The 26,640-nt window shown below is 39.2% G+C and overlaps 1 protein-coding gene across 5 annotated transcripts; it reads left to right on the forward strand.

The window, feature by feature from the left end:
- LOC125020765 (cilia- and flagella-associated protein 54-like) lies at nucleotides 1–26,589 on the forward strand. 5 transcript variants are annotated; one of them, XM_047606249.1, is made up of 51 exons: nucleotides 1–97; nucleotides 354–546; nucleotides 696–794; nucleotides 881–993; nucleotides 1,136–1,250; nucleotides 1,767–1,852; nucleotides 1,967–2,101; nucleotides 2,218–2,335; nucleotides 2,430–2,485; nucleotides 2,604–2,732; nucleotides 2,899–3,130; nucleotides 4,027–4,160; nucleotides 4,468–4,659; nucleotides 4,773–4,865; nucleotides 4,957–5,145; nucleotides 5,229–5,347; nucleotides 5,450–5,597; nucleotides 6,276–6,431; nucleotides 6,524–6,646; nucleotides 7,221–7,343; nucleotides 7,821–7,935; nucleotides 8,233–8,322; nucleotides 8,407–8,533; nucleotides 8,665–8,767; nucleotides 8,943–9,007; nucleotides 9,113–9,310; nucleotides 10,165–10,331; nucleotides 10,424–10,575; nucleotides 10,654–10,863; nucleotides 11,033–11,232; nucleotides 11,517–11,652; nucleotides 12,335–12,461; nucleotides 13,879–14,040; nucleotides 14,130–14,339; nucleotides 14,522–14,609; nucleotides 14,748–14,918; nucleotides 15,019–15,085; nucleotides 15,295–15,480; nucleotides 15,571–15,657; nucleotides 15,739–15,858; nucleotides 17,538–17,585; nucleotides 17,960–18,101; nucleotides 18,534–18,673; nucleotides 19,249–19,403; nucleotides 19,485–19,536; nucleotides 19,752–19,911; nucleotides 20,119–20,276; nucleotides 22,173–22,319; nucleotides 22,442–22,562; nucleotides 25,655–25,709; nucleotides 26,245–26,589. In XM_047606249.1, the coding sequence occupies exons 1-51, from the start codon at nucleotides 5–7 to the stop codon at nucleotides 26,252–26,254; spliced, it is 6,615 nt and encodes a 2,204-aa protein (XP_047462205.1). In that variant the 5' UTR covers nucleotides 1–4; the 3' UTR covers nucleotides 26,255–26,589. The 5 variants fall into 5 exon arrangements, with proteins under 5 accessions (XP_047462205.1, XP_047462210.1, XP_047462207.1 ...); XM_047606254.1 differs by having other exon boundaries at nucleotides 6,578–6,646; nucleotides 10,421–10,575; XM_047606251.1 differs by lacking the exon at nucleotides 26,245–26,589 and having other exon boundaries at nucleotides 10,421–10,575; nucleotides 25,655–25,787.
- The last annotated feature ends 51 nt before the right edge of the window (nucleotides 26,590–26,640 follow it).

The following is a 26,640-nucleotide window of genomic DNA, read 5'->3' on the forward strand; positions in this document are numbered from 1 at the left end:
TGCAATGATTTTCAAGCGGGCGGTGTATGAGGCCAGAAGGAGACCCAAACTCATGTTCAGAATCAAAACCAAAAGCACGCTGAAGGACATACCCAATGTAATAACATCTGCTTAACTGTCTTGTCATATGAACATGAACATCATATGAACATTATCCTTAAATGTACTGTCACTTACTGGACATAGTAGTAACCAAACATTATTAACCTCTGTTGATTTGTTAAATTGGAGATGTATTGTATTTAAGTGCTAAGGGATTTTGTAAATATTGATCTTGACAAGTTTTTTGTTCAAATAACACCATTGTGTGTGTGTTTTTTTTAACATTGTATGTCTGTCTGTATGTGCCATAGGTACCATGGCCTCGTACCCCAACAGAGCGCATGCTAGTAGGCCTGTTTGATTGCAGTGCAGGACAGTTCTTAGGCATTTTGGAGGCACTTTGGGACAGCACCACACGCCCACTACAGATGAAGATGCCAGATGATCCAGAGCTAGTGGAGGTTTTCCTTGAACTCCTTTCTGCTGGCATCACTATATTATCTGGTTTGTTAAAGAAACACACAACAGAAATATATAAGTACACAAATTAGGAGAAATCATATTAGTGATTCAAGTCCTTCACAATGCTTAAAATGTAATAAGGTATTGTGGATCAGGAACTCTGGGTGAGTAATGTATGTTAATTTGTGAAGGAGTCACAAGCACTGAAGAGAAAAAGTGTGAGGACAGGCCATGCCTCTCTCCTATTGTATTGACACCAACATCAAATCTGTTGGATTTAGCCGTTGCAGGTGGGTCACTGGTCTTCATCCTTTCTTCACACATTAATCAGTGTACGCGTGGTTTGTACAGATAATGTGAGGTGTCATGTTTCTAGGAGAAAACAAAATACCCATCATCTCTGCAGTGAGGTTCATCAAGCTCTTGTTTCAGTATAAACAGCTTGATACATTTGGTGAACTTGCCAGAGAGATGCTGCAGGTTCTGCCTGTGAGTAGCACATAAATTACTATAATCTCAGTACTCAAAAAATTGGAACTGATTCGATGAGAGTTTTACATACTTGCTGTTTTCATTTTGTGTTTCTGGATGATTTTGAGTGTGAGATTGAATTTGTGTTTCTCTGTGATAGAGTGTGGAAGGTCTGACTTTCAGGAAGCCTGAGCGAGAACTTACTTTGCTGTACAATTATAAACTTTTGCTGTCATCTCAGAGGAACATTCCTTTGGAGGACAATATGAATGGTGGTAAGAATTGAATTAAAAAAACTGATGATTTGAATGTTGGTTTTATAATTGCTGGCCTTGTATTGCTGTTGCTTATTGATCATAAAAACCCTTGGTTTCTTAAATATGAGTTTCAAATCAATTAAATACCATTGGTTATTAATTGGTTGCAATTCCAAGCTTATGTCAGATTTATTAGTACAATTAGGGGCGGCTGTGACTCAGTAGGTAGAGCAGGCGGTCCACGAACCACAGGGTACAGGGACATCCTTGAGCAAGACACTGAACCCCCAGTTGTGTGCTTATGTGAGCGAATGTGACTGTAAAACGCTTTGAGTACCAAACGGTAAAAAAGGCGCTATATTAAAAATAAGACCATTTACGAATTATTTCAGTGCCTGTCGGAATTAAACTCACTTTTATTTCTCCATATTACTAACATGTGTAATCTTTAATTATGAGCTTGGTGTTTGACATTACTTACTTTAATGCTTCTCAAGGAATATTCTAATTTAGTATTTTCTCTGTTTCCAACAGACAGACACAAGTCTTCGTTCTCCATAAGTGATGAGCTCACTACTTTGGTAGACAACTTGTACAAGTCTGTTTGTGGTTGTACTTATGTAAGTATGTTAAATGAACTGGATCTCACATTTAAGTTAAATGGAGAATATGGAGAGTGACTTCCAGAGTGCATGCCGTATGTATTAATAACATATGCATGTGTTTATGTATAGGAGATGCAGCCAGATGGGGATCTGGTGGTAGATATTGTGTTATTTCTGTGGGGTAAGGTGAAGGTGATGCTGCAGAGGGATCAGCTACAAACACACATTACACATGACTCAAAGAAGGTGGATAATTATGATACGGTATGTATTAAAAATGGAAAAATAGATAAATATATAAAACTTTTATTAATATGCCTAGTTGAATATTTACCAGTCCAGTTAATTATATTTTGTTTCTTTTGTGAACATATTTGCAGTGGGTGTGGTGCCTGACTATGCTGTGTGAAGTGGCCTGGGCTTGTGATCTAGCAAATGTTGACTGTATAACAACGGCTGAAATGTTCCTTACACTGGGGATAGTGCTAGAGAGCGCAGGTGTACCTTTTTGCCATTTGGCCTGGTTCAATTTATAGGACGACTGTTTCTAAACCATGGATGTAAACATTAGTATTCTCATGCCTTGTGTCAGCAGTTCATGAAAGAGACCAGGATGATGTGAAACTAAGCTCTTTCTCTCTTCTTGAGGTACTGTATATGAATGGATTAATTTTCTAATTATTATTAAAATGATATTTCTGTATATTATATTTTAGAATAAGTATACCATGTGCATTATTCAACCTATGTTTGTGTGCACTTACAGAGTTCAGGTACTGAGGTACTTCAGAAGGTGTGTGAGGTGGTGAACAGGGGTCAGGAAGCTTTGGCAAAAGGTGTAGCTACACTGTTGCCCCAAGATTGCTCAGCTCTCACAAACTCTGCTGTCATACAGGTAGGCAGTCAACCTGTACAACTCTCATTTAAAAGACATTGGTAAAAAAATGTATCTGACACTCTTAATGGTATACAGTTTTGAGCAAGATGTTGCTTTGAGTCAGGATCTCAGGGATTCTCAGATGGGATCTAAAAAATAACTATATATTGTCTTGTTCTGATAGAAATTCCATCCATTGGCTGCGTCTACATGTCCTTCAGCATCAGTAGAGCGAAATGAAGAAGATGAAAGCGGGAAGGAAAAAGAAGAACTGGAGGGTAGGGCAGAATTAGATTCTGTCAGCAATAGTCGACATACTCAGTCTACATATATGTTTCTGCTGGCCAAAGACCTTTATCAAGAGCTGGACATCATCCACCACAGGGCTTCACTCAAGCTACTGCAGATGAATGCAGGTACAAATTGTTATCTGTTAGAATTTTTGACATCAAAAAGAGGTGAAGACAGTTCTATTGTGTCATTGTATCTTTACAATTAATAATAGATTACCATTTTCCTTTTTATCAGACACAGAATTCTCAGATAGTAGAAAGATGTTACTAGTACCTTGACATGTTTCAGCGGAAACTTCCACCCTCCTCAGGAGTTTGACTGATGGGGTGACGTGGTGTCTACAGCTGTCAATATGACAGGACAGTCATGCCTCCCGCTGTCCCTCCGCCTTCTAGGACGTTGCTCCAGGTGTACGAGAGTATCAAGGCTCCCTCGTCTCTGTTCGTTGCAGTAACGGTCATACAGGTTGACTGCCTACCTGTATGACAGCAGAGTTTGTGAGAGCTGAGCAATCTCGGGACAGCAGTGTAGCTACATCCTTTGCTAAAGCTTCCTGATCCCTGTTCACCACCTCACACACACCTCCTAAAGTACCTCAGTGCTTGAACTCTGTAAGTGCACACAAACATAGGCCGAATAATGCCCATGGTATACTTATTCTAAAAGCAGGGCCCGAGGACAATTAACAGAGACACAACTGAGAGCACACCTGGAGCAGCGTCCTGCAGAGGCAGATGGACAGTGGCAGGTATGACTCTCCTGTGATATTGACAGCTGTCAAAACTGGCAGGATGCGTTGGTAACATTAGCTGATAAGACCACGTTACCCTACCATCAGTGACACTTCTGAGGAGGGTGGAAGTTTCTGCCGAAACAGACACAGATAAAAGGGAAAACTGTAACCTTAGTGGTGAAAACAATTCAAAATAATATTGAATATTTTAATATTCAATATTACAGATTAACGACTAGATTAATGACTAAAGATGGTCGTTACTCCTTTGTTTTTTGTGTGTAGTTTCAGAGTCTGAACTTTTGGATCGTATCAAAAGGAACAGGGTGTCCAAAGCTCTTTTTCTTATCCAAAAAGCCTTGCTGGTGTACAACGACATGGGACCAAATGACAGCAGCCAAACTGAAAGTCTCCTAGAGGTTATGCAACTACAGTTCTTTTTACATACACATAAATGTGCATATAATTAAATAAAAGCATTAAATATTTGTTATTTTCTTCCTTAAAAATAACAAAAAAAAATTCATCGGTTATTAAAATACTGACTAATCACTGGTTGACTAATCAATTAATTGTCGATGGCTCTAATTAAAAGGAATAAATACTGTCTTGCTGCTGCAGACACCTCTTGTGGAAACATTTTTGTTCAAGTTTGACTAATGATTGAAATGAGCTTTTAAAAAATGTGACGATAATTCGACTGGCTTGTTCATGTGTTCTTGATAGGAGGCCTCCATCCTGCTTGAAAAAGCAGGGATTGAAGAGAGAAAGATGTACATGTCCACCTCTTCTAGGATTGAGGTGGAAAACAGAGGAATGAAGGAGGGCGAAGTAAACCCACCTCCTCCTCCAATCTTAATGTCACATGAAGCCCACTCCTTCACTTTTGCCACAGCACCTTATAACTCGAAGGAACAGGTGAGATTAGCTTTTAATTGAGTCATTCTTTTACTTATCTAACAAACAGCAACAATGTGTGGGTTACACACAGCTCCAATTCTTTTCAGCTTATTGTTTCCTTTTCTTTCTAGGTGTGTTGGTACCAGCTTTGTGGTCGAGTAGCTGAGGGCATAACCCAGAAAGTCCGCCTTGGAGACTGCAGCCTGCCAGGAACTGGAGATATGGTACAATTTCTTTCATAAAAGCTCAGCACTCCTGGGACACATTTTTATCATAATTTGTATCTGTTCATATAACACTGGGCCTTCTTCCTAGGTACCAGCAGTATCTGGTGACTGTGTACTGAGGGTAACGGGCCTGGAGCCCAACCTGAAGTATGTGTTTGCTGTAGCAGCCTACAACAACCAGGGAAAGCTATTAGGCAACACTATAGGAAGGTCCACATTGCCCCTGCTGACATGCATGTCTGTACCACTTCTCTCAGCATGGGCTTCCTTGGCTGAGGTACACTGCACACTGCTCCAAATTAATACCCTGTAGCTGAACAAAGAATAAGCATGGGGAACCTTGGGTGACTTCTTCCTTAGGTTGCATTTCAAATGGAACAGTATGCTATAGCCAAGAGAGCCTGCAGGGAGCTATGGAGCCACTTTACCTATCCCAACTGCGAGTCCTGCGGCACACAGGACAGACATACTACTACAGGGTGAGGAGGGAAACACACACTCCACACAATTGAATTCAACAAATTTGTGTTGTCTTGTATTCACTCATATTCTCTATTCTACCCCTATTCACTGTGCTAAAGACTGCATAAAGAAACCCTACAATACTACTCTCCTTACCTATGCCAGTTGTTCCACACTTCCATCTTCATCGAAACAGAGATCAACATTCAGCAGAGATCACTTTGTTGTCACTCAATCTCTGATAATGGACCATTTGTTTGGGAACAGGTAAAGAATTTGGCTAAAGACAAGTGTATATATATGTACAGTAAGGTTAACTTTTCTAAACTACTGTTTTTTGGGTAGTAGTCACTTTTAATTTGATGCAATTCAATTCAGTTTTATTTATACAGCGTCAGTAACAAAAGAAATTGTCTCAAGAGGCTTTGCAAAACCCGGCCTGAAACCTCCAGAGCAAGCCTGAAGGTGACGGTGGCAAAACTCCCTTTTAACAGGAAGAAACCTTGAGCAGAACCCAGATTATATGGAGGGAACTATCTGCCTAAGGCTGACCGGGTAGAGAGGACACTAAATAAAACTGTTAGTGATAGCAGTTGTTCAATCACAAGGGAGTTAGCTGGTATAATGGCTGAATATAAGCAGTATCATAGGCAAGTTAGAGAATTGTTCATTCAGGTAGGAGTAGATAACTACAGGTCACAACACAGGCCAGAAACATGGAACTCCAGACCAGAGATACTCCCAAGAAGATGGAGGAGGAGGGGAGAAGGAGAGGGGTACACACAGCAGTTTACATGCTGTATTGTAGTATCAGATGACGGCATGACTTGTAATATAGAAGAAAGTAGGTGACAGTTGCAACATTGCAAAGGAGGAAAGTCTGTCAATTTTCTGCTTGTGTTGACATGAATATAGGCTATCATATGTTCTCATGTGTGCATGCAGGAAGCCAGACTGGCAGAATGCGAGCGAATGCTGGTGGCCATGGACAGTGCAATGTGTTTGAATGATGGTAGCGCTGCTGTGCAATCTGTAGTTAGCTGCTATAGCCTCTTGGCACCTCTAATCTTCTATCAGATCCCCTGCGAGCCTGTGGTGCAAGTATGTAAAAACCTAATCTATTTAAATCTTTACACTGTAACATATTTGATGTTATACCTAATTCATAATCATGTGTCTGTGCAAATTTTCAGGTGCTAAAAAAATGCTTGATAGTTTTGGAGGTAAATTCAACTCTCCTCAAACAGAGATGGACTGGACGCATTGCAAAGTCATTAATGCACATGGTAGCATGCATTACCTACTACCTCTCAAAGGTTTGTGTATACAGTTTGCATTTTATAAATTAGCATCAACTCTTGAATTGTTTTAATGTGATGCATTGCATTTAAAAATGCATGCAACTTAACAATAGCTCTCCAAACTTTCCGCACAATTTCCTTAAAAAATGGTATTTAGATGTTCATTATTTCAAAGCAGGGTCTGTGGGATTTGGTACTAAATGTAAGAGAAACAGAAAACGTTTGTAGGTTAGATATCTCCTTGTTATATTCAAGTTATCATGAAATAATGAGAAAATTATGTATTAGTTCATAAAGAAATTTCAATATTAGTCAATATTTACTCAGTAACTTAATTTAATTAATATCTGTGCTGCATATTGGTTGAATGTTTGATTTAATGCTAGATATCAGCACATTTTTACTACGTTTTTGTGACACTAAGGAAAGACCTATAAGACCTATAACACAACACTCATCCTGTACTAAGTCACTGTGTGTGTCAGTACATTTTAATATCTAATTATACAGAATATGTCACAGTATGCAAAAATGACCACACAGACGTTTTGTCCAAAATTATTTCTAACTGGTTGGTTCCTCGTAACAGGCATTACATGTGCTACACAATCATCAGATGGCTGCAGCAGTGATGGACTGCGGTCACAGGCTACTGCAGGAGGTCTCTGATGCCCAGCGGCAAGTCGGTAGACTCTCCAATCAAACTAAGAGTGTAAGAAACAGTACACAGTGTTTGTTTAATTAATTATTTATCGTCACTGTTAGATTCAATGAAAGAAAAACTAAATATAATAATACAAACCAGGGTGGCACAGTGGATCTGTGATGCCTCCCAGCAAGAAGGTCCGTGTTCAACTCTGGTCAGGCCTTTCTGCGTGCATGTTATCCCTAACCCTCGTGTGTGTGGGTTTTCTCCGGGTACTCTGGTTTCCTCCCACCTCCACATGTTTGTTAGGTTAATTGGTGACTCTAAATTGTGACTGGATGTGAGTGTGAGTGTGAATGGTTGTTTGGCCCTGCAATAGAGTGGCCACCTGTACAGGGTGTACCCCGCCTCTCACCCGATGACAGCTGGGATAGACTCCAGCAATCCACGTGATCCTAGTGAGGATAAGCAGTAGTAGAAGATGAGATGAGATGAAGTATGTAACAGCCCACAGTATTATGGTGCTTTTCTGTGTGTGTCTAGTGTAAAACAGTAGCGCAAGCTGCAGTCAAGAGAGAAACAGACTTACTACTAAAGGCACTGTATAGGACAAACAAAAAAAGAACCCTATCTGAAGCAGCCACCGCCACAGACAATGGTAATACAACGACACACCAGTCTCACTACATTTTTTTTATTATTATTTAAATGCTCAGTTGTGTATATTGAAAGAAGTGTATTTTAGTATAAAATTTGTTTTTAGTAAATTCACTTCTGGTCACAAACATTTTACATGTTTTTAGTCAGTTGCCATCTAACACATCACTTTCTAAAGACTCAGGCTAACTGTTTCCTTATAGTTTTGTTTTGAGTCCTCAAGCACAATAAAATATCAGTCCATAGTGTTTGTTTTCTGAAAACTTTGTACTTAACACAACTGTCTTTACTTCTTAAGAGATTTCACGCCCACTGACTGGCTGTGAGGATCCTAATTTACTGTTTGATCTGATCGCCAGCAGCACATTAAAGGACGCCTACCAATGTGGCAAGTGGTATATCCTTCCAGAGTTGTTTTAACCAATCATTATTCTTCTTCTATAATGCTTTTAACGTTTATTTTTCTTGATAGTGATGAAGTTCAGAGGCAAGCCGTTTTTTATTGAATATGCAGCTCTTCTACTCCAGAGGACCATGGACGATGGCCATCCGGACCTTGTCATAAACTGGGGTCAAAGCATGTTTCATTATCTTTCCAGGTGTGACAACACATCTCAATCCTGTTGTTGTCTGAATGTCACACAATTTATCACTATCTATTTCTTTAAGGATGCAGCAGTTTTTTTTTCTGTACTGAAAAACAGTATACAATTTGTCCTGTCTTTGTCAGGCGTGATGAAGTGATTGGACAATCTGGAAAATATGTGGAGGGGAATAATCATAGTAAAAGAAAAGGCAGTGTTCACACTCTGAAAGGAAATGAACTCCCCCAGGTGAAAATGCTGTGCACATATACATGTAATTACACACGGACATTATTGAAGTGCAATACTGAAAATGGCTGCATGTTGCCCCTCCTCAATCACCAGACTCTGAACATTTTATGATTGATGTATAACTTTTAGATAAGTACGTCTTAATATGAAACGTGTATGTAAATACCAACAGAAAAAGAACACACATTCACAAGATGAAGCAAGAAAAAAACTAAAGCAGAAAACACCAACTAACAGGTACAGTGTAATTTATCCCACATTTATGTTTTTGTTTTGAATAACTGTGTTCGTGTATTTACACTGTTTATGTGCACTGGCTTAAACTTCTTTATGTATGCGTAGGGAGCTGCAGATTATGGAGAACCTGCTAAACAAAATGTCGGCTGTGGTGCAATGCTACAAGAAGCGGCGTCAGCTGAGGAACATGTCCCACGAAGAGAGACTGTGGAGGTCTCACCTCAACTACATCACGGCCCAGGCACATTTGACAATACTTCATCAGGGCCTGGACCAGCTACATGGAGAAGCCCTCCAGCAAAGGTTCACAGCAGCTTCATGTTGTCATGTTTTTCTATTTGACAGTTATAATAATATAGACTGAGGCTTTTCACTCTGGGGTTTGCTTCTTTTCCTGTGTCTGCATGGGTTGTCTCCAGGTACCTCGGCTTCCTCCTTCCATCCAAAGACATGCTCATTAGATGAATTGGTGATTCTAAATTGGCTGTAGGTGTGAGTATGAATGCTCTCTGTTAGTCCTGTGATAGACAGGCAGCCTGTCCCTATATTTGGACATTGACACAAGTTTTGTAATTGGATACAAGCAATGCAGTGTAATTTGAGACTATTTACATTCAAATTGGAGGGACGGTTTAGGAATTAAAGCTCTTTAATATGTAACTGTCTCTTTTTCAAGGTACCAAAAGCAATTGGATAGTTGACTCAAAAGAGATTACATGGGCTGCATGGGCTATTGCCTCATTAATCTTTTTTTTTATTTAAGCTGGTAAAATGTATGGAGTTGATTTCAGGTATGACATTTGCATTTGGAAGCTGTTGCTCTGGACTCACAACATGCGGTCAAAGGAAATCTCAAAGAGAGTGTAACAGACCATCCTTAGGCTGAAAAGACAAAATCCATCAGTGATACCTAAAATTTTAGGAGTGGCCAAATTATCAGTTTGGCACATTCTGTGAAAAAAGAGCACATTTGTGAGCTCAGGAACTCAAAAAGTTCTGGATGTCTACGGAAGACACCAGTGGTAGATGATAACAGGATCATTTTCATGGTGAAGAAAAATGTGGTGGCATGCAGAGTCCAAATCATGAAGATTGTGTGACTGTCCAGTTATTTCTGGGCCTAACTGTATAATGTATATGGTTTGTGCTTCGCTCAGGTACAGCCAGTGTAATCCCTTGTGTTTCTCTCTGGCCTACTCTGGTGTCCTGGTGTGGAGGAACTTGCAGCAACAGCATCTGTTTAAATATGAAGTTGCATTAGAGCGGGATTCCTCTCTCAAGATTCATGTAATGGCTGCACGCAAAGCCAAGAACCAAACAAAAGGTGAAGAAAATGGGACACTGGAAATGAAAAAAATCACAAAGCTATGACCTAGTCTGGCCTTCTTCACTTCTTCTAACCATTTCTTCCAGCAGTACAAATCGATGACTCTGTCACAGAGGACAGTTTTGAGGACGAAGAAGACTCCTCTCAACCTGTGGAACAGCAAATGGAGACGCAAAGAGGCACTGCTGCTTTGTTGCTGTATTCACTAAACAAAGCAACTTTACATCTTCGCAGAGCCATGGTATTTATTATGTGGGGTATTGATTTTACTTTACTATATTTTAGTGTATTGTATTTTATGCGTGTATATTTTTTCCAGGTATTGGCCCATCGTGGCAGCCACTGGACCACTCTGCAGTATTTGTGTCAGACTATGTGGGACCAGAGCTGCAGAATCACTCTCCTAGTACAGAGAACTGCTCAAATTGAAACTCCTTCTGCCCTCACAGCAGGCCAGCTACACTCCATCTTCACCCCGCTACTGCTGCTGGCTACTGACCTATGCATGGATATGCTGAACAAACTTGGGGTCTGCGTCATAAACTACATTTTATATTAATTAAGAAATTGTAAAAACAAAACCCCTAGATTCCAAAGTTTGTTGTCATGTTTAAGCTCACCACAGTTTTCATCTTGTCATCTGAATTTTTATTTATTTTATAACTTGTAACTTTTACTTTTGTCTTTGTACTCACTAGCTGTGGAGTTTGTATGATAATGATTTGAGTGAGGAGAAACTCGAATCCAGGCTGCACTACTCAGCACCACTCGATGACAGCACCCACGTGGACCTGCGCTGGATCCGCACCTTGGTGTTTCACACTCTGGAGCGTCTTCATGACAGTGGCAAATGGGAAAACTTGGCCCACTTGGCCATTCTTTTCAACTCATATACTCGGTGAGTAAGTACAGAAACATTTCAAACACGTGTGGTAGATGAAGATGAGTAGTAAGATTCTATCATCAAATGGAATTTGAGTGAGGCTTTATGAGTTACAAAGGGGAAACACAAAGGAAGTCAAGAAAACTCAAAATAGTGTGATATACTGAAATCATTAAAATATAGTATGGTCATTGTGGATATTACACACAAAAGCATGTCTGTTTTTTGTGGTTTAGGTATGTAGTTGTTGACAGGTTTTCTATTGTTTGTATGTTTTTCCATCTATATGTTTGTTCTAGTGAACGTTACGCCCTGATAGTAACTCCTCTATTAGTCCACGCTCAAAGGAGGTTGCTTGAAAGGATTAGTTATTTTGGGGGGCCTGCTGTCCCACAACCTCACCATGTCAAGACACAGAAGATCACCGGCCAAGAGGTAACATATGAACACATAAATGGCATTAGACATTCTATGATGGTTATTAGGTATATAGAGCAGTGTTTCTCCTAGTTTTATGGCTTTAGGGATGGGTGGGGAGTGACTGTGACTGTATATACTATGGACAAACCCATCGTGATGTCACCCATTGGATTCTGAACCTCTAAAATGAAGCCCGAAGTGGGTGAAGCCCGCATTCGACATGTTGGACAAGCTTTACTCCGCCCACACACAGATGCTCCTAATATGGACATGGGGTCGTGTTGGGGCGGAGCTAAAGCAGCCTGGATGTTGAGACCCGCCCACTCAACTCTCCACAGGCTACCATCTGTCACTCAAAGCGGGAATGCCCTTAATTCTTAATTATGTAGAAGTTTGAAACAAAAAAATAAATGAATCAGTTGAACAAAAAATCACCCCCTTTGACACCAAAATCGTATCTTGCACCAGAATGTAAACACGTTAAATATTACTGTAAAATTGGGCTTTTTGACATGGGCCTGGAGGTTGCCGACTGGTGTTAAGGCATGACTATGCATTAACAGAAATGTCTTTGAATTGGCATCAACAAAGAATCCCTGTCAGAGTCAAAAGTTACCTTTTATTTGTGCAATTTTCCCTTTTGTATATTACTGTGTATTATATGTGTATGAGCTGCTTCCTTTTTTCTATATTTCAGGTAACCTACAAAAGTTATGCAGGCTCCCATATGCTCAGTGCATGGACTGCTCAGCAAGGACAACAACCTATTCACAGAAAAACAGCACTCATGACCTCCATTCATCAAGAAACAAATGAACTGAAAGGTTTGAGCAGCTAAACGTAAAGTAGAGTGATATACAGTATCTGTACTCAAGTACGCAACAAGACAATGCCTTATAACAGAACACAATCAGGGCCTTGCACAGGCAAAACCCTCTTACCCATAGGGACAGGCAACAGGGAAAATAAAGATTTTTAAAAAAGTGTATAATAATAATGCTCAAGTAGAAAGACATGTCATGAGACAAAAGTCCATGGCAAGTACTGACCGGAATCACAATATGTACATTCATACAGGACACCCAGGCAGTATTGGAGTTGGCATAAGATCTATATCAGTCTTCTTTTCCAAAGGTTATCCTTGGCCTCCAAATGAAACTCACGGACCACGGACATGAATCTTGCATCTTTCTACAGATCTCCTATTGTATTTGTGCTGCTAGAGGTCGTTTGCCACTCAGGCCACGAGAATCTACAATGCCTCCCTGTGAGAATAAAATACACAAAACCAAGAAGAAAAAAATAACAGAATTAAAACAATAATAAAAAAAAAATGTATCACCAACAATTAAACTTCCAATAACACCAATAACAAAATATATTTACAACATAACTAAAAATAGTCTGTAAATCATTCATTACAGCTCAGAATGGTAAATAGTGATGAATCCACTAAAACTACGTAGTCCAAGAACATTTCCCATTGATCATCATGTAATCAGAAATGATTTGGATTAAGGGTTGTTCTCTGACATAAGGTATTTCTTGTTAAATGTTAAAAAAAAATCTTGTTAAATGTGTAATGACTAATGGCAAACGGTTCCATATTTTCATTCTTCCGTACATAACAATTTGTTGTCTTGCATTAGTTTTTGAGGTCATCCAAACCTCTGGAGTAAATAAAAATAGGATTTATTGTGTTGGCTCTCTGAGTTAGCCTCTCTTTTGGATTTAACGGTGCACACAGGTTGTTCTCAATATTTACCCAGTCTACTTCATTTTCCCTGTTCCCAATATTTAGCAATTTTGTCCAGTTCAAGTAACAGACAGTATAGTTGCCTGTCTGGTAGTCCTAACCACCTTTGTCTCACATAGTTTACTTAATTTAATCCTGAGAATATCTTCTTTTAAAAAAATATTTTATTCATGCAAATATTTTTTTTATTGTAATGTCATCTCATCTCATCTTCCATACCGCTTAATCTTCACTAGGGTTGCGGGGGTTGCTGGAGCCTATCCCAGCTGGCATCGGGCGAGAGGCGGGGTACACCCTGGACAGGTCGCCAGCCTATCGCAGGGCTAACACTGAGACAAACAACCATTCGCACTCACATGCACACCTAGGGTCAATTTAGAGTCAGCAATTAGCCTAACGAGCATGTCTTTGGAGGTAGGAGGAAGCCGGGGTACCCAGAGAGAGCATGTGTAATGTCTTCATGCATATTTATTTTGTTGTCTAAGGTGCAGAGATGCAGCGCTCCATGTCCCTTGTATGCGTTCCTCTGGATGTGGAAGACACACTCACCTGCCATCGTCAAGCTCTTGAGAAAAGACCATATTGCCTTCAGATCTTCCAGCACAGTCGCTCACTACTCGTGCTGCTTCTGGCACACACACAACCCCGTGAGTACAGCGCTGATTGGAAAACACACACATACACACATTCTCACAGTTTGTTTAAAACTGTTTGCACTGCTTGCTTTTTTCTTGAGGTTTTGTGACACAGCTGCAGTACAGTCAGAACAGAGGTCACAGCCATTCTGAAAGCCTGGTGGATTTCAGTCCACTTGTTATGTCCCCTCCAAACCTCCAACCATCTGACATGAAAGAAGAGGACTACAGTACTCCAAATGCTATCTACGGAATTCCTATTAGCCCTGAAAACATGCCCAGGGTCGCTGCTGCATATTCCACCACCATAAGTAAGAACACAAAATAAACACTTTTATAGCACAGTCAGACCAAGTACTGAAACACTGTTGATAGGCAGGACAAAGTTTTTCAGATTAAATTATAACACAACAGCATAGGATCAATAATATAAATTCTATCAGAGATTTTGAAGTTTTGCTGGCCTTCCATCCTTTGTTCAATTCTTCTTCAGAGTATCTCCAGGCTAACAGTCATGACTCCCTTAGAGTTTTGGCTCTGCATGAAATGGGAAACCTGCAGTTCTACAATGGAAACACTCGGTTAGTTAAAAAGTAAATTTGTTTTATAGCTAGTGTGCGTACATGTGTTTGAGTAAATGTACTGCAATGATTTTATGTATTTAGCTGTAGTCACAAAACAAGGTTCAACGTGCCTTGATTTTCATGTTTTATCTCCAGGGCAGCACACTCATCCTGGAAAAAAGCTGTGGATTGTGCCTTACAGACCTCAGAGGTTCTAAAGAAATGGGATGGCATGTCCATTGAGGGTGGTTCCCTGCAGCAAACACTAAAACAGGCTGGTACTTGGGGTTGTCTGCAGGCTGCTGTCCTCACTGCTAAGATAGCACAGTAGGTTTATTAATGATTTGATTTGCTTTGTGTATGTTTAAAGTGTAAGTCAAAACCTGCCTGCTCCTTACAGATGTTTTTTTTTTTTTTTAAACTCTAGATATATTTTATCTTTTGATATCAGCAAACGAACCAAGAGCTGCCTCCTATCTGCTCACCTCTTTAAGGTAATAATTCCAGGGGTTTCTCACATATACCATTCAGGCATGTTGTGTAGATAGTCATATGTTTTGACTCATCAGAGAATGGACATGGACCCCCAGTAGGCAACAGATTGTTAGTGGGTGTCTTTGGTAGTTTATAATATGCACTTCTGTGTGTGTGTGTGTGTGTGTGTGTGTGTGTGTGTGTGTGTGTGTGTAACCAACTTCCTCAGTGTGTGCTTTACTGCTCCATGGCTCAACCCCAGATCGATCTCGAGTATGCCTCCCACAACATCAGAGATGAGTTACTACTTGGGGTTGACCTTTTCTCTGAACCCCAGAGGCTTCAGCTCAGCACAACTGTAACAAGCCTAACCTTCATTTGCCACTGGCTTTTCAGCTCGGGCTACTACATCACGGTACACACATAAACATTGTCTGTCCTCATTTTGAACTGCTATCCTCAAAATAAATAACTGAGTAGTGTAAAATTATGCTTGTAATTTCAGCTACTGCCAATACTAGCCCTTTACCTACATTTTGTGGGAACTGTGTGCAGAGATGTGCAGCGCACTGTAGGGGGAAAAATACTGAAGGTTAGAATTGTGCTATACTTACATGTCAAGATTTTTCCTGCCATTATGGAATGTTTTAATGTGTTTGGGTGTTTTCTGCAGATCCGTGTCCTTACTGAGCTGCATCTATACACTGAAGCTGTTAAAGAGACAGTAGAGCTAACACAAGGATCAGGGGTCTTTTTTCCATATGGACAATATATCACAAAGGCCAATCCTCAAGTATTTATATCTCCTTGTTTTTTTTAGCAAAATGTTGACAAGTCACTGCTTTAATCATGGTGAGGATTGTCGTAGAATCCTGTACATGTGGACACATGGTTTGTGTATCTGCCACCTCCTGGGATACGGTCCCCTCCAAAAGCATTGGAACAGCAAGGCAAGTTCCCTTTTTTTTTGTTGTTCACTGAAGACATTTGGGTTTATGATCAAAAGATGAGTATGAGACAAGAGTTCAGAAGGTCAGCTTTTATTTCCTGGTATTTACATCTAGATGTGTTCAACAGCTCAGGACATACCACCCTTTGTTTGAACCCACCCAATTTTTCAAGTGAGCAAAACTATTGGAACATGTGACTGACAGATGTTTTTGTTGACCAGGTGTTGACTTTAAGGTTGATTGTTCAAACATTAAATATCTCTGCATGACTAGTCTACTTTTTGGAAAGGAAAATCAGAGCCATTAGACAAACATTGGGCATAACAGACACAACAATTTGGAATGTCCTGAATAAGAAAGAAACTACTGGTGTACACAACAACAGATGTCGAACAGGTCAGCCAAGGAAAGCAACAGTAGTCGATGACAGAAATATTATAGCTGTGAAGAAAACCCCAAAACATCTGTAAGTGACATCACCAATGACCTCCACAGTGCAGGGGTGAAGGTATCACAATCCACTGTTTGAAAAAGACTCCGTGAACAGATATATAGAGGCCAGATGCAAACCACTCATCAATAGTAAGAATCAGAAGGCCAGATTGAAATTTGCAACGAAGTACAGAGATGAGCCACAAAAGTTCTGGAACACAATCTTATGGACTGATGAGACCAAGATTAATAATTAATAACCAAGGTAATGTCATGGCTTGGACATGCATGGCTGCTTCTGGAACAGGCTCATTAATATTTATTGATGATGTAACTGATGATGGTCACAGCAGAATGATTTCCAAAGTGTACAGAAACATTTTGTCTGCCAATTTACGGAGAAATGCATCCAAACTTATTAGGGGGAATTTTATCATTTTATCATGCAAGGTTTAAGACTGGCCAAGTCAGTCAACTGACCTTAACCCAATTGAGCATGCATTTCACGTTCTGAAGAGGAGACTGAAGGGTGAACCCCCCCGAAACAAACACGAACTGAAAGAAGCTGCGGTAAAAGCCTGGAATAGTATCACAAATGAAGAATGCAACAGTTTGGTGATGTCGATAGGTTGCAGGCTTGAGCCAGTCACTGCAAGCAAAGATTATGCCAACAAATATTAAATGTTATTACTTTAAGATTATTTGTTCCATTACTTTTGACTAATAATGCTGTGGTGTAATACAAATAAAGGGCGGTATCTCCCGAGTTGTTGAACACATCTAGATGTAAATACCAGGAAATAAAAGCTGACATTCTGAACTCTTGTCTCATACTCATCTTTTGATCTTAAAGCCAAATGTCTTCAGTGAACAACAAAAACAAGGGACTGTGCCTTGCTGTTCCAATACTTTTGGAGGGGACTGTAGATAAGTGTGCTTTTTTTGTTTCTATTGTAAACATTTATCTAAGTGCCAGGTCACCTTTGCAAAAACATTTGTTTCAGTGCTACAATAACACAGAATAATGTACAGAAACATTGCAACTTTGTTTACAAATGTCATAATTTGAAGAGATATTCTTATTTCGCAGCCTGTGAAGACTTTCTACAGCAACAAGTCTCTTCTGGACAATGTGGAGGTACTTCCTATTTAAAATTTTATGAAATTGAGGGGCATGTCATTAATCTTAGATGGAACATTACTTTATCTTAGATGTGACATAGTTTATAGTGTGCAGGAACATAAGCCCATCCTTGCCATTTGTCTGTCATTCCAGACACATTTGAACACATCTGTCCAATTCAGTCAAATATACTCATGTATTCAATGACACAAAAAATACAGTATATACATAAAACCATTCCATTAGTAGAAATCAAAGCATCTTCTCTCCTTTATATGGCTCTTTCAGCTGTTTTACACATCAAGAAATACATCCAAATAGGGCTCTCTGAACTTGCCTTTTACATTACAGTTGTAAATGGAATGTGTGTCTGTGGCGCTTATGGTTAGGCTTTGGAAGAACTCGTGAACTGTGATTTTACCCCGGAGGTACGAACACTGTATGGACTCACACTTTGTGTCAGATTCAACCTCGCTCGTATTCAACTCTTCCTGGCACTCAGTGACACTGTACATGGCCTTCCTGCGCCAGGTCCGTAAGCCAGAATACTTCTTTCTGTTCATTTTATTAATTATATTGTTTAGATCATGTCACGTTTATGTCTTGATTTATTTGAGCAAAATTCATTTATGCAGTAATATTACAGTATGACTGACTCATAAAACATTTGTGTTCCATTACCCTTTTTTTCAAATATTCAGCATCTTGATTTCTTGATGTGATCTGTCTTAATGAGAGAAATACACCTTGCTTTGAAAATTAGAAATAAGTCCACCTCATGACAAATTGTTTTGTAGTTCAAATAGTCAAAGAATTATTTTATATATGTGTGTAATGCATTTTCATATGCACTTGCTCACTTTAAGATGATGCTTATAATAAGCTTATATTACGCTTATAAAAAAATTGAATAACAATGTTTTTAATTCACAGCATGAAAATCTCTTTCATATTCTGTTAAAGGAGAAGCCTGTGGCAGCGTAACAAACAGTTTGGTGAAGTCAAAACAACATGAACAGGACAGTTCCTACCCAAAGACAGATGGGCCAAAAGTTTTCATTGTTGATATTGAAAAGGAGAGTCTTACCCCAGAATGTGTTAAGGTAAGACCTTGTGGGGTTTGTTTATTTGACTTTTTTGGGTCACACAGCAAAGACCAGCTCATAGTTGCAGTAGCTAAAAAAATCAAGGATACTATAACCAGACTAACATGTATCATCATTGTGTTTCTTGGTGTAAAAACATCACTGATAGAGTGCAGCCACTTTGGTGTCATACTTTAAGAAATGGATGATCGCAGATGAAATCAACAGTAAAAAAAACACTACAAATAAACACACACATTAGTTGCAAAGTTGCAATAATGATAGTAAACTTCCAAGTGGCCCATAAAATGCATAATAATTGGATATTTATTAATGCAGGCTTTAGTATGTAAGGCAGTGTTGAATCTTGGTACAAACCAGTCTTCAACATTAGGTCCAGCCTGATTTGGATGAGTTTCCTAAAGCATTTCTAGACATACTCAGGAGTACGGCATTTTACATGACAGACTATGGATTAATGATCAAACTCTCAAATTGGTTAAAATTATTCCCAATCATACTTATCTTGCAAAAAAGGTGGTGTTGACTCCACAATATGGAGAAATTTTTCATATTTGTCTCCTTTGTTGTAGTTGCTTTTGCTAGAAGAAGCATCCTTCTTGCTGCACTCCATTTCGCAGCAGCTCACATCCCTTTCCTGTAACAATATGGAGGACCTTGAACTGAGAGTAGAATCTAATCTTCTTAAAGCTAACCTCTACCTCCAGCAGGGACATGCAACACTTAGGTACACTGACCTTATACATTTCTACCGTGTGTGTTTGCCTGTTATATGTTTATTTCCTAACTATTTCAATGTTTTCCTTAGCTCAGAGATGGCAGTTTCATCTTTGGTCCTGCTGCAGACGTTGGCTTTCAATGTAAGAGGATGGATCAGTGGCTGTTTTCATGTGCCACAAGTGAAAGGGTGTCGTATTTATATATCAATTAGTTGCCAAACCAGATACATAGATATATAGGAACTTAATTCAAACATATGATATTCCTCTGTGTCTTCTGTGTCAATGTTATGTTAATGTCATGTCCTGTTAATTCTATTTCATCTAAATTTCCACCTGATATATTTTGTCTACAGGACACTAAAGGCTGCAGTGAGGAAAACACCCTGGATGGAGATTGTCCCAGAGCAGTTGAGGCCTTTGAGAGAATTGGAGTTTCTCTGTGGCTGCGCTGCCGCCTGGCTCTGGTACATAGCCTTGCTGCCCACATCCGTGACTCTGCTGCTCTTTTCCCAGGTGTGGTATTCTGTTTAGCTTGCTATAGGACAGTTTAATACTGTTTCTTCACATTTCGTCTACATAACAAGACAATCTTACCAGAAGTTTGGCGCATTGTAGAACTATAAAGCAAGTTATTTTCAATACAAAGAAGAACAGTTTGAGTGTCATTGAGAAATTTAATTTGTATGTATGTTGTGCATATGGGGTGGTTGTCTTTCTAAGGTAAGAACCTTAATGAAGTGGCAGCTCAGGTGTTACAGGAGGCTATTGATGAATGTGTCCTCTGGGGAGACGTCGATTATCAGGCCCTGTTCATGCTCAAATGTGCTGAATTGGAAGCCCTGAGAGGCAAGACTGATGACTGCATGGCAATGCTGCAGGTAAAACACACACACATTTTTATACACTTTTTCTTAGAATGTGTGTATTTTACAAAATACAGAGGAAAAGGACAATAACAATATATGGAACCAAAGTGCATCGCTCTAAGTGCATCACTCTAATGGTCCATTTAAGGCATACACTGTTTGGAGGTTAAGGTCAGGGGGCTGCCAATCACTTTGGGCCCCACCCCCTCAAATGGACATATCAAGACTTTTTTACTGTTGTGAAATTTTTCTAAAATTTTTATTTTCAGGTAGAAAATTAAGGTCAAAAAAGGGACATATATGGTAACTTTCCCTTATGTGGTAAAAAAAAGTCCAAGAAGTTTATGTATAAGAAATGCAAGAAACACATATAGAAGGTGAAAGTAATAGGTATTTTATACCATTAAAACTCTTTGAACATTAATTATTAATATTAATATTAGACATTAGGCCACTGCCTGTGGTGTTGAATGAAGCAGTTACGCTCAGCATTCATGCAGAGGTGGACCCTGCAGACACTGCTGATCACATCTGATGTGGTAAAGTTGCCTGAACCTGTCACAGATGTATACATAGATGTCACCATCTTGGGCAGGGGTTAAGTCATGCCCACTGACTGTACTAGTCAACGGGGGCAGAGGTATATCAATGATTAAAATCATCATACTTTCAACCAATTTCCAAGCCGTTTGGTTTATTATAAATGTCAGACATATATTTATGATACAATATAGATTGGTTAAATTGAAAATGCAGACATTGTGCAACACCATTGAAAGGCTTCTAGGTGTTTGTCAAAACGGATATCAAAATGAAATGAAATTATAACAATTAAAACATAACAATAATAATAATAACATGTTTAATAATAATAATAATCAAAATAAAACAAAATACAGTTACAGGAAGAGTATGTGTGAAATAACACAATATAATAATAATAATAATAATAATAATAATAATAATAATGATAATAATAATAATAGATTTTATTTATACCGCACTTTACATTTGAAGGACAACACAACTTCATCTGAACAACACTTGGGTTCTGCTTAGGTGGCTACAATCCAGACCCATAACTTATGCTAGCAGTTAACATTAATGTTATATGTATATATGAAACTGATAGATGATTGAGGAATAACATGGCCTACTTGGTACAATTACATGCAGTGGCTGATTTCTAAATGTTACTTTCATCATCTTACTGATGTCTTGCTAACAAAAACATCTTTTGTTCTCTTATCCTTACATAAGCTAGTAATAAGTTACGGTAGTTTAATATATGTTAGCTTTAGAGATGCATCAAATTCAACACATTCATAACAGTTAAATGATATAAAACATCTTCTCACCTGTGAAATGGTATTCCCCGTTGCTGGGTTTCGGTGTCTCTTTTTCAGGAACATCCATAAACGACACAAATATCTGTAATTTTAGTCAGTCAGATGCACTGACAGCAGTCTGACAGCTGGTCAGAACCCTTGCCCAAGATGGCGGCCGCATTGATATGTCTGAAAAGCCTGAATTGTCCTGGCCCTTGGAATTGTCCTCTGGTTCAAATGAGGAAGTGACTGGACAGCTCTGTCATTCATCTTTTCCCTGAGATATACTTTAAATGGCGAAGGAATACTGTCAATGTAGCACATGGTTTAATATAATGATTCACAGAACTTACCAGGAGTCAATCCTGGAATTTTCTAATCCACCCTGTAAAAGCCACAGATAGGAAATGGCTTTGATTATCTGTGTCTTTTGTAGCTGCTCTGTAGCTGGTTTTAAAGTCACATCTACAGCTGTTATAAGATAATCAAATTAGATAGTAACATATGATTGAATGTGTAATCAGTTAAAGTAATCACCAAATAATCCTATGTTTTACTTTTTGTGTATTCATGTGGGTAGGAAGCAGTGAGCCTGCTCTCTGGAAGGACATGCATGCCACCAGGGTCCCATGTGACTCTGATTCGGGCTACTTTGATGCTCAGTGACTTGAGAGGAGAACAAGACACCATACTTCTTCAACTGGCACAAAAACTATTGAAAAAGCAGGTGCACAAACAGACAAAATATTAAAATATACCCATGAGCGGTATATACTATATACTGTTACCAGTTAGTAATGAGTCAAACACACTATTATCACAAATTTAAGTCCTTTATCCTTTTTTCAGCTCGATGTTTTCGGTGAGAGTGTGGTGTTGATTGATGGAAAAATATGTTTCTCTCCTCCTGGACCCAGAAACATTTACCTCCCTTTCTTCAACATACTGAACCAGAACACTTCACAAATAGGTAAGCATTAAATAACCAATATCTGTCACATTTTTGCAGTCACAGTTATAGCTCCGAGAAGCTGTACTTCCACTAGCATTGACAGGATAGTATGTTCATAGTAATGATGTTAGCATGATGATGATAGCATCTAATAACAACCGCCACTTAACACAAAGCATAGCTGAGGCATTCATTTTTAAAGCACATACTCATGGCCCTAACTTGATAAAGTCCAATGGGCACCTGGAATTTCATACCAATTTCTAAACAGGTTCTTTAAGTTGTTTGTGTCTTCCTCATAATATCCTATCCATAGCCTATCACTTGGCAGTACTATACTTAGACCCATGCTGTTAAAAACACACACAAAAAAAAACAGAAAACAAAATCACAGTCATTTAAAATCTAAACATTTCACAACTGATTCAATCTAAAAACAAGGAACAACATGGATGTGAATGGTCTTTGTGTCTAACACACTTTTCATTGATGAAATAATCTTACTATAATTTACATAGTAGACACCAAGTCCAAACACCAAAGATATCCAATTTACTGAAATATAGGAATTTAAAAAATCACTAATTCACATTTGACGAATTGAAATTACAAGATGTTTAGGCATTTTCATTAAGAATACCAATAATCTTAAGGGAAATTCAGCTCTAAGTTTTTGTTGGAAGTTCACCTTCTCGGCTATAAGTTATATGCTATGTACACACACAAACTCAACCCTCACCTGTTTCTGCAGGTGAGGGTCTTGGTGCTATGGAAAGGCCAGTCTTTCCCCAGTAACAACAATCCATATCCAGGGAAAGTTCATACCATTTCAACCAGACCAGAAACCCTCAAGCAATTTCCTCTCTGAACAACCCAAGCACCTCCTAACCTGAATGTCACTCCCTATATGTTGCACTTAGCAATGCTCTCTTCCAGTCATATGTGCATAGTCATAGCTGGATGCTGAAGTGGGTACTAGACTATGTAGAAAGTGTGTTTCAGTTTCTGAACTGCATGTTTTAATAAAGAAGGGCTGTTGCTGTATGTATGTATATCATGTGTAGTGACTTCTTCTTTGTACTTGAGAGCTGAAATGCATTAGTTACCATACTACTACTGTTGTAGTGTAATTTTAAAGCCTGTGATGTGCTAAAAAGAAGATAAATGCATAAGATGCATACTGAATGATTTGACATCATGTTTGATTATAAGGTTGTATTGATTATGATGATATATTGAATAATAATACCTTTAGTTTGATCATGTTTGATTATAAAGTTATGATTGAATTGTAATGATATGTCTGATCATAATGTCATTAGCTTGATTACAACATTAAGTTTGATATGATGGGCCTTCACCAGGCATATGCTACTAGAACACAAAGGGAGAGCACTGGAATCAAAAGTATATCTACTGTACTCCTCACAAGAGCACGTGTGTATGTAGAAGATAGTTGTGCTTATCGCACTTGGTAAACTTATTTTAAAATATAATGAGCTTAAGAGTGAACGAGAAGATAAGGGTGTAAAATGGACGTGAGTAACTGTGAAACCGGGAGCCTAGGGAAATTCCAAAACTACTGACGTAACTGCAGGTGTTTGAACCTGAGGAAAAAAATAGAAAAGGTATTTGGAGTAGATCACGATGCTCCAGAGCCATGTGGCATATCTGGCATCCAAGACCACATGGCACACCAGGCATCCCAGAGCCATGTGGCACATCTGGCATCCCAGGCCATGCGGCACATCAACAGTGATGAAGACAATTTCTAAGGGTATGATTGGTTAAAATAAGAGGCTAAGGAGGGTTTGCCCCATGTAGGGGATGGACAAGGGTGTGACTTGTGACGTCCCAAAGGTATAAAAGATGAGGACAGTAGCCCTCGCACCTCAGAGCGGGGTTGTGGTGACCATTTTTTGTTCTGTGATGCTGCTCTCCTTTTTTGCTGGCAATAAAGATCACTCTGATGCTTTGGACTTAGACTCCTGATGATTTTTTGAGACTCCAAGGAGAAGTTATCTTCAGGCTGAATTGAACATCATTCAAGGACTAAGTTTTACAAGGGTCTCCTATTTCGGAATAATTTGATACAACACTGTGAATATGGTTGACAGGAGAATGAGATGAAAACTGATTAGATTTTGTTAGGCTGAACACTGTTAAAATAACTCAGTTAAAAGAACAGTGAGGGAAGAAAAGTATGAGTGAGAGACTGACTGCAAGTAAGATGAGAAACCACTGCACTGAGTCTGTGAGTCCACACATGTTCAAGTAGTGGGTGTGGGCATACACTGTATCCTGTAAGAATGAATCAATCAATATTTGATCAATATTAATTATTAGTAATTAATCAATCTCATATCTGAGGGAAACGGGGATCAGGAGATGGCTCAAAGACACATGTGCTGCTCGATCAATGAACTTTATTGACAATTTCGACATCTTTTGGGGATGCAGGCACCTCTTTAAGGCAGAAGGATTTTGCCTTAACAAGTGAGGAGTACAGCTGCTAAGCTCCAACATATTCTATTCTCTGCGTCACACACCAGCAGCCCCTGTCAAGGACAAGAAGCGGGAAAAGCAAAAAACAACAGATAAGATGGCACTCTGTTGAGGACACGGAGATAAGGACTGACCACAAAAGACAGCGGATCCAGAAAGGACCGGCAACAACATCTTCCTCACCCCAACAAGAGGAGTCTCCCCCAGCCCCAACAGCTCATCAAGTGGAGTCTTCCCCAATCCCAACAGCCCAACAAATGGAGTTTCCCCCAGCCCCAACAGGAGACTCCCAACCTTCGCACCCCCAGGCCCCATCCTGCTCTCAACTCTCTCCACTTAGTCTGGATTCCCCACTACTGGATTTCACCGACAGGATGAAGAGCCTTGTCAATATTGGAATCCAACTAACACCACGCCAAAATTCCATATTTTCCCCCATTAACCTACCCCATTGTCCAGCCCCTCCCACTCCACCACCTCGGAAACAACCCTCGACCAAAAGTTACTGAGCCCCCCCACCTCCTCTGAATCATCATATCTCTGAGTCTGAATGATATGTGCCGGGTCCAGGCTGCAATACTGATATCAACTATGTTCTTCCCCAGGAACAGTCAGGGACCTATGGAGTTCAGGCAGTCCTCCCAATCCCTGTGATGACAGGTAACAGAAAAGTGGTTAAACTGCTGAGAAATAAAAAGGATTCAATTAAATCTACCAATCTATTGAGTATAACTTGTCAACCCTGAACTCACCAGTGCCTCCTGTTATTTCCACAAGGTTAGACGTGCTCAATATCAGATCACTAGCCAAGAAATCTCTGTTAGTGAGTGATATAATTTTGACCTATAATCTAGACTTTTTACTTCTTAGTGAAACATGGCTGACTGGATGTAGTTGTGCCACCATTCACAATGAGGCAGCACCAACAACTTTCAGTTTTATGAATAAGTGTCGAAGTCGTAAAAAGGGTGGCTGAGTTGCTGCCATTTTTAATTCAGTATTTCACTGCAAGGAAACTTCATTTGGTGATTTTACCTCTTTTTAATATCTGTTTTTTAGTAAAGGGGGATCCAAAAGTTATTTTATAATCATTTATAGACCACCAAAAAAACAGGAAAATTCTTTGATGAGTTTGCTGAACTGCTGACAGTTATCTGTGCTGACTACAACTTTTTTTTTTTTTTTATCATAACAGGGGTTTTTAATATTCACATAGACAATAACATGGACACAAATGCCAAAGAACTTTGTTCTCTGCTTGACACTTACTAAAAACTACGATGACCTCGAGCAGACAGAAAACACCATGGAGGAACACTACAATGGTAAAGACTTTGAAAACAGAATGCAGGAAAGCGGAGCGTAAATGGAGAAAAATAAACTTCAAATCCACCATGACCTCTTCAAACCAAGTCTTTTTGATTTTAAACACGGGTTACTCAAGGCTAGACAACAGCACCAATCTAAAATGATTAATAAAAACATCAACAACACTTGCACTCTATTTGCTATGGTTAAGAAGCTCACAATGCCCCCAAAAGAGATATTTTCAGAACTTTGCAATGAATTTGCCTCCTTTTTCAATGAAAAA

The sequence above is a fragment of the Mugil cephalus genome, chromosome 15 (genome assembly GCF_022458985.1).
Source record: "Mugil cephalus isolate CIBA_MC_2020 chromosome 15, CIBA_Mcephalus_1.1, whole genome shotgun sequence".
Lineage (NCBI taxonomy): Eukaryota > Metazoa > Chordata > Actinopteri > Mugiliformes > Mugilidae > Mugil > Mugil cephalus.